At 44.7% G+C, this 13979-nt stretch overlaps 1 protein-coding gene across 6 annotated transcripts in view; it reads right to left on the bottom strand.

Moving 5' to 3' along the window:
• pde4d (phosphodiesterase 4D, cAMP-specific) overlaps window positions 1-13979 on the bottom strand; it is a 1628454-nt gene that overhangs the window by 216849 nt on the left and 1397626 nt on the right. For all 6 annotated transcript variants that reach the window (XM_041186415.1, XM_041186370.1, XM_041186378.1 and 3 more), the window contains one exon: window positions 13771-13962. In XM_041186415.1, coding sequence (XP_041042349.1) covers window positions 13771-13962 — 192 coding nt within the window. The remainder of the gene's footprint in view (window positions 1-13770; window positions 13963-13979) is intronic.

Here is a 13979-nt window from a genome sequence, read left to right as displayed (position 1 = left end):
CAGTGATGGAAGAAAGAGGCCTCCCTACCTCACCAAAAAGGCCTGGGAGTAGCTGGCATCCAGGGTCAGCAGCCGCGACATGGTGAAGTGCATATGGATGCAGTGCCGGAAGCGCTTCAACAATCTCCTGCAATCGGGAAGGGTGAGTACCGTGTTTGCATGGGTTGCTTTGCAGAACAGTTAAGAGCTGCCCATTCCCCTGAGGGCCTCAGAGGTGTTAGAGTGTGAGAGGCAAATGTCAATGAGGAAGTTGCTGGCCAACGGGGTGAGCCCCGGCTACTTGGATTGAGTGCCTTGTGGCTCCAGGGTCATGAATCAGCTTAGCCTTTTGAGGTGTTCCTTAAGTGGGATTGGCCAGGCTGCAACGGTCACAGAGTGGACTAATCAATCCTCCTCTGCCCTTCAGGAGAAAACATCCCATAACAATGCTAAGAGGTAGCATACTGACAGGGGACCCTCACACCTCCTCATCCTCTCACGATATGAGCAGTTGGCCCTGGAGCTGGAGAGGTGTCATGCATCTTGGACAAGTGGCCGCAGTGAGGTTGGGATGCCGGAGGAAGGTAAGAGTGCAGTGCACTGAGGTGAGAATGTCGGTTTTTGCAACCATTTCAGTGCAGTCTCTATATTGATGTGAGCCCTGAACCTGGAATGCCCATTGATAATGGAAAGACAAGGGCACCATGATGCAGATCTCCGTCTCATCAGGGTGCCAGGCATGCACACTGACAGTGTAGTGACTTAAACTAATGAAATGTCCTTCTTGTCCCTTTTAGGTCACCAGCAGCTCTTTGTTCTGAGGAGCCTGAAGGCCCACCCCTGACCCTTGAGGACCAGCATGCTCACCATGCACCTGCATCACACCCTCTCTGTCAAGCAGATACCAGCATCTCAGTGGGCATAACATTGACGTCTAGTCAATTGGTGCAATTGGTTAGGGCACTTCACACTCACTTGAGGTGCAGGTGAAGGGAGAGAGTGCCCAGGGAGCGGGCAGTCGGAAGTCAGAATTTTGCTGGGGACCAGGACAATGCTCAGTCGGTGGCTAATGATGAGCCTCTGGAGTCGTCCAGGAGACAGCAGGTGCTGGAAGTCCAGCGGGGTGGGTGGGAGGATCTGGCCAAGACACATGAAGGAACGCATGCCATGATGTCCGTTGTGGAGGAGCATAAGCACTGCATTGACCCTCATGGCCAAGCGCAATGCCTCCTCCAAGGAGAGAGTGGTGACTCATGGAGAGGCTCCTCCAGGGAGTCAATCAGAGCTTCCTGAGAATGTGCTTGGACCAGCAAGCCCTCACACCGGCAATGACTTCAGGTGGTCACTGTCAGTGTGGGAGATGGATTGGGCACCCAATATCCCAGGTGGTGAGCAGGGTTCCAAAGCGACCTCCCATTGGTGTACGAACTGCCTGTCATATCTGCGGGCTCTTCTCAGGGCGCTCTGGATGATGGCAGTAGCTCCTTTGCCCCTCTGCCAGTGACCAAGGCATCTGATGAGGCTGCGGCAACTGGGGAGATGCCAGCCATGGCACTGGCCACTCACTCCCTGCCGGGGCCAGCACAGGCTCCATGAGTCAGAGGACACCGGCCAAGGTTATCAAGGCCAACAAGACAGCACAGTTAGCAGGCTGTCTCCAATGCCGGTGCCAGTGAGAGGGTAGCACCTAAATGTAGCACGCACAAATGAAAACTTAAAGCGCCTTAAGCACAATATGGCTTGATCACGGGTGATATTTGGTTCCCCCATTTTTCTTTTCTTTTTTTAACGGTATGATGGAAAACACCAGTTAATGTTAATTTCTGTAATGTTTCACATCCACATGTGAATGAGACACTATATTGTGCAACTGGCCTCTGTATGTTTCATCTGTTCTGTAGGTGCAGGGTAGGCCATGATGTAAGATGGACGTTATGGCGAACCACAGTGATCTTTGCTCGGTCCCCTATTATATGTCATTTATATAAACGACATAGATGACTATGTGGGGGGTAGGATTAGTAAGTTTGCAGATGACACAAAGATTGGCCGGGTGGTTAATAGTGAGGTTGAGTGTCTTGGGCTACAGGAAGATATAGACAGGATGGTCAAATGGGCAGATAAGTGGCAGATGGAATTTAACCTTGAAAAGTGTGAGATGATACACTCTGGAAGGAGTAATCTGATAAGGAAGTATTCAATGAACGGCATGACACTAGGAAATTCTGAGGAACAAAAGGACCTTGGCGTGTGTGTCCATAGATCTCTGAAGGCGGAGGGGCATGTTAGTGGGGTGGTGAAAAAGGCATATGGGACACCTGTCTTTATCAATTGAGGCATAGATTACAAAAGTAGGGAGGTCATGTTAGAGTTGTATAGAACCTTGGTGAGGCCACAGCTGGAGTATTGTGTGCAGTTCTGGTCACCACATTATAGGAAGGATGTGATTGCACTGGAGCGGGTGCAGAGGAGATTCATCACGACGTTGCCTGGGATGAAACATTTAAGTTATGAAGAGAGGTTAGATAGACTTGGGTTGTTTTCATTGGAGCAGAGAAGACTGAGGGGCGACCTGATTGAGGTGTACAAGATTATGAGGGGCATGGACAGGGTGGATAGGGAGCAGCTGTTCCCCTTAGTTGAAGGGTCAGTCACGAGGGGACATAAGATCAAGGTGAGGGGCAGGAGGTTTAGGGGGGATGTGAGGAAAAACCTTTTTGCCCAGAGGGTGGTGACGGTCTGGAATGCGCTGCCTGGGAGGGTGGTGGAGGCGGGTTGCCTCACAACTTTTAAAAAGTACCTGGATGAGCACTTGGCACATCATAACATTCAAGGCTATGGGCCAAGTGCTGGTAAATGGGATTAGGTAGGTTGGTTTGGTGTTTCTCACGTGTTGGTGCAGACTCGATGGGCCGAAGGGCCTCTTCCCATGCTGTGATTCTGTGAAAAGCACACAGTGTATGTTGTTGACCAAGGAAATGGTCCTGTCAGGGATCGAATATGGAGCCTGCAGCCCTGGCATGTGGTGGTGGTTCTTATTTGGTAGTCTAGCTGAAGGAGCATTGGATCAAAGTGTCCCGGGTGTCCCTGCCTCACTGGAGGTTACCCATGTCAGCATCTATGCCCTCAGTGTTCTCCTCACTGTGCTCGGTCTCGGACTCACTACTGGATTCATCTGTTATCTGTGCAGCTGTGTCAAGATCTTCTTCCGCCACTGCATCCCCCACTTGCCAGTGCCATATTGTGCCAGCATGCAACCGCTATCAGTGACACACCATCTGGGGTGTATTGCAGTGTGCCCCCTGAATGGTCCAGGTATCGGAAGCACATCTTGGGAAGACCTATGGTTCTCTCTAACACTGTCCTTGTGGAGGTGTGGCTCCTACTGTACCGCTGCTCAGCCTCTGTTCTTAGATGGTGGAGAGGCATCATGAGCCACCTTTTGAGGGGATAGCCCTTGTCACCCAGCAGCCATCCATCCAGCCGGGCTGGAGCACTGAAGAGCCTCGGCACCTGGGAGTGCCTCAGGATTTAAAGCATTATGGGAGCTGCTTGGGTACCTTGCGCACACTTGCAGAATCTGCATTTTGTGATCACACACTATCTGCATGTTCATGGGGTGGAAGCCCTTCCTCTTGGCGAAGGCTCCAGGCTCACCCACTGGTGCCTTTACGGCCACATGTGTGCAGTTGATTGCACCCACGACGCAGGGGAACCCAGCAATCGATGTGAAACCTCTAGCCTACTCTGAATCTGGCTGGCCTCGTCCTTACGGTAATGAATGAAAGTCAATGCACACCTGAACAGAGCATCTGTCACCGGTTTGACACAACTTTGGACAATTGATTGGGACACTCCACAAAGATCCCCTACTGATCCCTGCAAGGAGCCGAAGGCATAGAAGTTGAGTACCACTAGCATGAGGTGTCCACCGACAACAGATCTCAGGCCGATCCTCCAACAGATAGAGGTGGCTGTCTCCCTTGAGAGATGGAGCCTTCTTCGGCACTGCACCTCAGATATATTGAGGTAGCTGCATCACCGCCTGTAAACTCTGGCAGCAGGATAGTGACATCTTCTGTGCCCCTTTTGCCTTGTACTTCCTGTTGGCCCTGTGCCCCTTGTGCCTGCGACTCTCCTCCCACAAGTTGCTTTGTTGAAAGCTGCATTGGGATACCTGGCCTCCTCCCCCTTCTGCCTCTCTCTTCCTCCTCAGTGGAGGTGCCTCCAGCGGAGACCACAATCCCCATTACCAGGGTAATGGAAGGCTGTCTGATACCTGGAAGGGTCCACATGGTCTGAATCCTCCGACAGCCTGGAAAACAACACTGAGTCCTGAACTGAAGCCTCTAAATGCTCTGAATACAGCTCTGAGGCGAAATGAAGCTGTCCTGTTCACAGAAGAACCAGCAGCAAATGATATCCCAAACTCCCCACTAATCACTTTGACAAGGCCACTGACCCCTCTTATCCAGCCTGTGGATGAGGTTTTGCAAATTGTGGTCTGCCCGTTTTGACCATGCGACAGCTTAAAAATCGAACAGGCTACGTAAAGTCAGAGACAATTGGTGTCTCAAGGGCTTTAATTGGCCACTTGATCAATGGCGAGCACGCCTCTGTCTTCATCGCCCGCCCGCCGAGCGAAATATCACAAAACTGTGCGCTGATGTCAGCATGCATGGCCGACGTCAATGCACTTTATTTAAAGCCTGAGCAGGTCGGGCGCACGTCTGCCCGCCAAGCTAAAATTTTTGCCCAATATTTGCACCCAAGAAGTGTCTGCAGATCAACTCTATCATTAATAGCACAACTCAACCACCCGACAACAACCTGACTAGTTTTACGTTGTGAGTTGAGGTACTTCTTTCCCAGGGAGGCAATGGGCAATCCAAGACCAATTATATGGTTCACAAGCAACTCCAACAAACCCTAAGGATACATTCTGTGAGCTATGAGTAATAAGAACAGTTACATCTGTTATAGCCTACCACCATTCATGCATCTTAATTTCAAACTTTTATTTTTACTCATAATTTGTATTAATTAATTAAAAAGAAAAATGCCATTATTTTTGAAGTACCCTAAGTGCCAGAATCCTATACCTTAATTCATTGAATTCAACTAGATTCATAAATTGCAAAATTAAATTAAAATTTACTCCATATTGGCTGTAATGTTGGAATCAATTGCTGATTAGACCATAAGACATAGGAGCAGAAATTAGGCGATTCGGCCCATTGAGTCTGCTCCTCCATTCAATCACGGCTGATAAGGTTCTCAATCCCATTCTCCCGCTTTCTCCCCGTAACCTTTGATCCCCTTACCAATCAAGAACCTATCTATCTCGGTCTTAAATGCACTCAATGACCTGGCCTCCACAGCCTTCTGTGGCAATGAATTTCATAGATTCACCATTCTCTGGCTAAAGAAGTTTCTCCTCATCTCTGTTCTAAAAGGTCTTCCCTTTATTCTGAGGCTGTGCCCTCAGGTTCTAGTCTCTGCTACTAATGGAAACATCTTCCTCACGTCCACTCTATCCAGGCTTTTCAGTATTCTGTAAGTTTCAATCAGATCCCCCTTCATCCTTCTAAACTCCATCGAGTATAGACCCAGAGTCCTCAAATGTTCCTCATATGTTAAGCCTTTCATTCCTGGGATCGTTCTCGTGAACCTCCTCTGGACCCTCTCCAGGGCTAGAACATCCTTCCTGAGATACAGGGCCCAAAACTGCTCACAATATTCTAAATGTGGTCTGACCAGAGCCTTATAAAGCCTCAGCAGCACATCCCTGCTTTTATATTCTAGTCCTCTTGAAATAAATGCCAACATTGCATTTGCTTTCCTAACTACTGACTCAACCTGTAAGTTAACCTTAAGAGAATCCTGGACTAGGATGCCCAAGTCCCTTTGCACTTCAGATTTCTGAATTCTCTCCCCATTTAGAAAATAGTCTATGCCTCTATTCTTCCTACTAAAGTGCATGACCTCACACTTCCCCACGTTATGTTCCATCTGCCACTTCTTTGCCCATTCTCCTAACCTGTCCAAATCCTTCTGCAGCCTCCCCGCTGTCTGTCCTACCTGTCTACCTGTCCCTCCACCTATCTTTGTAACATCTGCAAACTTAGCCAGGATGCCCTCAGTTCCTTCATCTAGATGAAAATTCTAGGGGAAAAGTGACCATAATTCAGTAAGTTTCAAGGTACTGGTGGATAAGGAAAACAGGAGTCCTCGGGTTAAGGTGATTAATTGGGGGAAGGCTAATTATAACAATATTAGGCAGGAACTGAGGAATCTAGACTGGAGGCGAATGTTTGAGGGCAAATCAACAACTGACATGTGGGGGGCTTTCAAACCTCAGTTGATAAGAATTCAGGACCGGCATGTTCCTGCTAGGATGAAGGATAAACATGGCAAGTTTCAGGAACCTTGGATAACGAAGGATATTGTGAGATTAGTCAAAGAGAAAAGGGAAGCATTTGTAAGGGCTAGAAGGCTGGGAACAGATAAAGCCCATGGAGAATACAAAGAAAGTAGGAAGAAACTTAAGCAAGTAGTCAGGAGGGCTAAAAGGGGTCATGAAAGTCACTAGCAACTAGGATTAGGGAAAATCCCAAGGCCTTTTATAAATATGTAAAGGGCAAGAGGGTAGCCAGGGAAAGGGTGGGCCCACTCAGGGACAGAGGTGGGAATTTGTGTGTGAAGCCAGAAGAAATGGGAGAGATAATGAATGAATACTTCTCATCAGTATTCACCAAAGGGAAGGACTTAGTGGTCGATTTGTCTAGGGAAGAATGTGTAGATAGCTTGGATCATGTTGAGATCAAAAAAGAGGAGGTGTTAAGCGTCTTGAAGAATATTAAGGTGGATAAGTCCCCAGGGCCATATGGGATCTACCCCAGAGTACTGAGGGAGGCAAGGGAGGAGATTGCTGGGGCCTTGACAGAAATCTTTTTATCCTCACTGGCTATGGGTGAGGTCCCAGAGGACTAGAGAATGGCCAATGTTGTTCCATTGTTTAAGAAGGGTAGCAGGGATAATCCAGGAAGTTACAGGACGGTGAGCCTTACGTCAGTGGTATGGAAATTATTGGAGAAGATTCTTCGTGACAGAATTTACTATCATTTGGAAGCAAATGGGAGTATTAGTGAGAGGAAGCATGATTTTGTGAAGGGGAGGTTGTGTCTCACTAACTTGATCGAGTTTTTCGAGGAAATGACAAAGATGATCGACGAGGGAAGGGCAGTGGATGTTACATACATGAATTTCAGTAAGGCCTTTGACAAGGTCCCTCATGGCAGACTGGTACAGAAGGTAAAGTCGCACAGGATCAGAGGTGAGCTGGCAGGATGGGTACAGAATTGGCTTAGTCATAGAAGACAGAGGGTAGCAATGTAAGGGTGCTTTTCTGAATGGAGAGCTGTGACTAGTGGAGTTCCGCCAGGATCAGTGCTGGGACCTTTGCTGTTTGTGGTATTCATAAATGATTTGGAGGAAAATGTAACTGGGCTAATTAGTAAGTTTGCAGACGACACCAAGGTTGGAGGAGTTGCAGATAGTGAAGAGGATTATCAAAGGATGCAACGGGATATAGATCGGTTGGAGACTTGGGCGGAGAAATGGCAGATGGAGTTTAATCCAGACAAATGCGAGGTAATGCATTTTGGAAGGTCTAATACAGGCAGGAATTACACAGTAAATGGCAGAACTCTTAAGTGCATCGACGGGCAGAGGGATCTGGGTGTACAGGTCCACAGGTCACTGAAAGTGGCAAAGCAGGTGGATAAGGTAGTCAGGAAGGCATATGGCATGATTGCCTTCATTGGCAGGGGTATTGAGTATAAAAGCTGGGAAGTCATGCTGCAGCTGCATAGAACCTTGGTTAGGCCACACTTGGAATACTGCGTGCAATTCTGGTCACCACATTACCAGCAGGATATGGAGGCATTGGAGAGGGTGCAGAGGAGGTTTACTAGGATGCTGCTTGGTCTGGAGGTTATTAACTATGAGGAGAGGTTGGAGAAACTCGGATTGTTCTCACTACAGCGACAGAGATTGAGGGGCGACTTGATAGAAGTTTATAAAATTATGGGTGGCATGGACAGAGTAGATCGTCAGAAGCTTTTTCCCAGGGTGGAAGAGTCAATTACTTGGGGACATAGATTTAAGGTGAGAGGAGAAAACTATAAAAGTGATGTGCGGGGCAATTTTTTTACGCAGAGGGTAGTGAGTGTCTGGAATTTGCTGCCAGAGGTGGTGGTGGAAGCAGGTACGATAGTGGGGTTTAACAGGCAGCTTGACAAATACATGAATAGGATGGGAATAGAGGGATACGGACCCAGGAAGTGCAAAATGTTTTAGTTGACGGGCAATATGATCGGCGCAGGCTTGGAGGGCCAAAGGGCCTGTTCCTGTGCTGTACTTTTCTTTGTTCTTTGTTCTTAGATCATTAATGCAGAAAGTGAAAAGTTGTGGTCCCAACACTGACCCCTGTGGAGCTAGTTAAATATATTTCTTATATAAAAGTGCTTACAAAGACTAGAATTGAGCAGGAACCTAATATACTAGTAGGTGTGTCAACAAATGACGTGTGGCATCGGAGACAGAAAAATAGAACGTGATGAATCTAGTGCATCATTAAGGTTTATGGTATCTTTATTAGCTTTACAGAAGAAACAAGAGAAAAATGACTTTAAAAAAGATTACAAGGAAAATGCAATGCTATCAAGCCTAAATAATGTTATTTCTGAGTAGGTGTATGAGCACGCTCTAGGGTAACTTGCCCTCATTTTCTCAGTCCCCTTGGGAAAAGTCCCTAATCTCAACTCATTAACATATACTGACAGCAGCACCATTATCACAAACTATTGCATGACCCATACCTTTCCCCTTTGTGGCACAGCATTGCATGTTCCAATTCATTGCACACTGCAATTTTTTAAGATTGGTTGTCTTGCACTAAGTAAGGCCATTCTACTGTTTAATCTGTCAGGTGGCAATGCTAATCAGTGGCTGTGTAGAAAGGTTCTATCAGTAAAACATAAAACAAATGGAGAAGAGTGAAAATTACAGAAAACAAGGTTTACTTATTTTATCGTTTTTGCTTTTGTTTCAGACTTGCCATCATAATCAACTTGTTTGATTGAAGGACTGTGCACCATTTCTCCATAAAAAAAATCTCTATTCAATACTTCTTGCATGTACTGTTGGTCAGGTCTGTGAAGACTTCTTACCCTATTATAGTGAGTTACAATTACAAATTTATTCACCACAAAATCCCTACAGATACGGTCAATTGCTATGCATTTTTAGTTAAGAATCTGTTATTCTTCATGCATTTATAAATGTGGTTTTATGAATAGGACTCAAAGGGGTTGATTCCTATAAAAATACACTTAAACTGGGATACAATTCAGGGTTAATTTACTCAGGAAGCCAAATTAACTTTACCTCCATTTCTATTTGTGGTTTATGATTGGAAATTGAATCATCACCCAGAGATCACAGCATTGCAATGCCTGGAATAACAATTTTACAGAAGCTGTGGTCAGTAACGAATAAGAAATAAATAATTTGTGTTTTTCCTAAAAATGTAACTGGATATCCTCAGTTGAAGAGATTATGTAGGCTGAAAATTTACTTCTTATCGCATCTTCTAATAATCTTGTAAAGGATCCTCAAATAAACTATGGGCTGAATTTTACGCTGATCAGGCAGGCGCGCCTGACCTGTTTGGACGTGAAATTGTGCAAGATGACATCGGTGAAGGATCCCAACGTCATCCTGTGTGATATTTCAATTGGCGGGCATGCGCAAAAGACAGAAGCTTGCCCACCGACAATTAAGACAGCAATTAAGCCCAATAATGGCGCAATAGTCTGTCATTTTACATAGCTGTCCAACCTTACGGTTGGTGGACGGGCGAATCAGACGAGCGGCTTTTGCATTTTTCAACAAACCTCATGCACGGGCGGGTTGAGATTTCCGTGATGAAATAAAATGTAAATAAATTTCTGTTGTCAGCATTTTCGCAAGCTAAATTTTCAGGTGACTGGTTATGATGTGTGGAAACTTTTTTCCAGCTTTTGAAACCTTTATTTTTGCTGTTTCAGGTCTTCAGCTCCCTAAGGCAGCTCTCTGCCTTCAGGGAGCTTTCTTTCAGCGCTGGTCCGTGCCTGTATTGACATAATTGCCTGCCCTCTTCCTGCTCCCACCCCAGCAGCGCTGAGCTTTTCAGCGCGCGTTTCATTCTGGCTTGTCGTTAACTGGCCAGCCAGAGTGAAATCGTGCTCGGGGGCTGATCGCAGTCAGCGGTCCGTTTCCTGGACGATCCCGGGCCTGCCGATCGCGCCCGCCACCGAGCTGAAAATTCTGGCCTGTAGCTCAAAAATCGCACATCTCCATTCAAGCACAAGAACTGCAATTTGGGGCTTTTGTGTAGAGATAGACTAGCATGAGTTACATTGTTTGAGTGTCTAAGAAATAATTAATTTTTTATGGAAGATTTCTTGTTTTATAAGACAAAAGTTACACCCTGAATACTTGTCAGTTTTAGTATCTTAATTCAGCCAGAAAGTCATTTAGGGTTGATCCAAAAATTACATCTGAGCTTAATAAGTGGGAATCTAAATGGCCATGAGGGTTCAATTAATGTCATTTACGGATGAAGGATGAGGTAAATCTAAAGTCTTAGGAAATTACGTAAGTAGGCTATGCTTCTTTCAAGACCAAAAGGCTAGGATGAGTTTTGTAGGCTGAGGCCTTAATGACACTAAGTGGTGTTAACCTCTTCAAAGCTTTGCTTTCATTTTACTATATATTTCATTAATAGGCAAATAAAACTTTGTACTTATATGCAAATGTGATATATGCTAAACAAATGCAAAAATAATTTTGTACATATTTTGACAATTTCCAGAACATCAATGCTGGATCGAATATAGGTTTTTGCAATTTGTGACTGATTTTATAATTTTTTTTCTCCACAAGCATGGAAGTATAGCCAGACAAAAAAAAATCAAGAGGAAGCATGAGTGATGGGTTTATTCATATATACAAGCACTCCGCATTGTGCACATTGGCTCGTTTTGAAGCAAACAAGGAAATTGTTGCTTCATTGTTTTGCCGTAGCCTAAAAATTGCTACTGCAGATGAATGCTTAGTGCATTTGTAGCACATTCCTTTGCATCCTATTCAGTGGAGCTGTTATCTATTTAAACAGGCTGATTCTTGTGATAGAAATGCAGACAGAGGAACATCAAATCGAAGTTTAAGTAACAATCTGATGATATGGCCAACATTCCAGGCTTGTGTTGACAGAGTTGAATGTACTTTAGTTTCTGAATATTAAACAAAATCTTTTATCAAGCTTCAGTAAATGTATTATTGCTATTATTTATATTACATATTATAAATAAAAGTTCATTTAATCACTGAAGCACTGCAGCTTGTTATCTCTGGCTTGGGTTGCAACCCACTTCATAAAAAACAAATTGTTTCCATAAAAGAGTTATTTGCCCTTATAATTACTATATTTGGATGAACTGTATTAAGAGCTACAATTGGATGAAACTGATTAGCCCTCAAAAATTTTAGCTTGGGTATTAGTATATGAACACTAATATGTTAAACTGCAATTCTTCTCTCCAGTACCATAGCAGGAGTGTTACACAGGCACAGGGAGTAAGCCATTTAGCCCCTCAATCCTGTTCCATTATTCAAATAGATCACGGCTGATCTGTGATCCAACTCTACACACATGCCTTTGCCCCATATTTCTTAATACCTTTGATTAACAAAACTCTTATCAATCTCAGATTTAAATTTAATAATTGATCTTGCATCAACTGCCATTCCTGGGAGAAAACTCTAAATTTCTACCACCCTTTGAGTACATAAGTGTTTCCTAATTTCACTCCTGAAAAGTTTGGCTCTAATTCTTAGTCTGTATCCCCTTGTCCTAGGTTCCTCAACCAGTGGAAATAGTTTCTCATTATCTATCCTATCTGTTAGCATTAACATCTAGAAAACTGCGATCAAAGCATCCCTTATCCATTTAAATTTCAGGAATAAAATTCTAGTTTATGTGTTCTCTCCCCATAAATTAAGTCTTAGAGTCCACATAAACCTTAATGCAATCAGGCAGAGTCATCGTGGTTTTGTGAAAGGGAAATCATGGGGCTGAATCTTTTGCCTGACGGGCGGGCGGGCCTGACCCAATTTCTGATAGGCGGGGAGCTGATCCGCGCTGGAGAAGCGGGCCTCGCCGCCATTTTAAGTGGGCAGGCCAATTAAGGTCTGCCCAGCATGATGCCTGGCAGGAAGTGCTCTGCACTTGCTGTGCGGGCGGGGGGTTGGGGGTGGATTCCCCAAATGGGACAGTGCGCTCTTTCGCGCATGCGTGCAAAAGAGCGCACATCTCCCTGAAGCTAAGTGCTGTCTCATGGAGACGGCTGAAAGTTTTTCAAACTCTAAAAATAGAAAAATAAAAAAGTCATTAACATGTCCCTCTCATGTGACAATGTCGCACGAGATGGGACATGTTAATAAATTTCACAAAAACTTTAATAAACTTTTTAAATCCCTACATGAAACTTCATCCCGCTGGTAGATGAGGTTTCATGTTTTTTCTATTCCCCGCCAGGGCTCCTGGCCTTCTCGCCAACCTTAAGGTTGGATGGGCGGGTCCTTTAATTGTTTTAATGATCCTGTCAATGGCCTCAATTGGCCATTGACAGGTCGATGGGTGGACAGCTGATTTTGCTGCGCCCCTGACTTCCTGAAGATTTAAATAGGGCTGGATGATGTCGGGGGTTCCCCAATGTCATCCCGTGTCATTTTTGCATCGGCAAGTGGGCCCCGCCCCCTGCTCACTGACGGAAAAATTCAGCCCATGGATTTTACAGTCTCGCCGTAGCGTGTCTCTCCTCCCCCATCACCCGCTGGGTGCGACAGGCCACTTAAATCTCCATTCAGTTTGGCAGGATCGTAATAACTCACCGGGTGAGGGGAGGGGATGTTGCGAAATCCTGTCCCATGTTTGTTAGTTTATTGGAGTTCTTTGAGGAAGTCATAAGCAATGTGGATAAAGAAGAACCTGTGAATGTACTCTACTTAGATTTCTAGAAAGTTTTTGACAAGGTGCCACACCAAAGATTACCACACAAAATAGGAGCTTATGGTATACGGCAGGCTTGTCCAATCTTTCTGCATGGGGAGCCACATTTCATCGTACTTTACAAGGATCGTAACATTAGATATAAAGCCCAGCATTTCATTAGCCTTTTTGATTAGTTTCTGCACCTGTTCATGACATTTTAATGATCTATATATTTGGAATTCACACATTTCTTAGGATCTTGACTGTTTTTAGATTTTCACCATCTAGAAAGTATTCTGTTCTATCCTTTTTAGGTCCAAAGTGGATAATCTCACATTTGACTACATTCATTTGCCACAGTTTTGCTCATTCACTTAATCTATGACTATATTTGTAATTTCATGCTTCCATTTACTATGCTTACTAAACCAGTGCTAATTTAAAATAAATGACTTAATGTTCCTGCTAAAATAGTGGAGAGGTGAATTATAGGCAAAGACATCAATGTTTATTCACTAAAATAACAAGACATAATGTCCCAGCCATTAAGTTTACAGTGTTCACCCTGAAAAGTGTCAATGCAGTATATATATTTTCAAAGACAATAAATTACAAATACATTCTGGTTATAGTGAGAATGTTAATCTTGCCCTTGTGTTTGGCCAATAAATGAAGATACACATTTTACTTACATATCACTTGCAATGGAGGAGTTCCTTGACATGGACTTTGGAGAGAGGTCATAGTCACTATCAGATCGGTACAGGAAAGACTCCCGCCGCTGACTGTGCACAAAGTTGGCCTGTAGAATGAGTCCTGAGCCAGGACTCATCATTGGATCTAAGGGGCTCCGCCCTGATGATGTGCCATTGTCCACGTCAAAACTGCAAGGAAAAAATAT

Source organism: Carcharodon carcharias, chromosome 1, assembly GCF_017639515.1.
Source record: "Carcharodon carcharias isolate sCarCar2 chromosome 1, sCarCar2.pri, whole genome shotgun sequence".
NCBI classification, from domain to species: Eukaryota; Metazoa; Chordata; class Chondrichthyes; order Lamniformes; family Lamnidae; genus Carcharodon; species Carcharodon carcharias.
The sequence above is the reverse complement of the archived record's forward strand: the minus strand, read 5'-3'. Positions and strand labels throughout refer to the sequence as shown.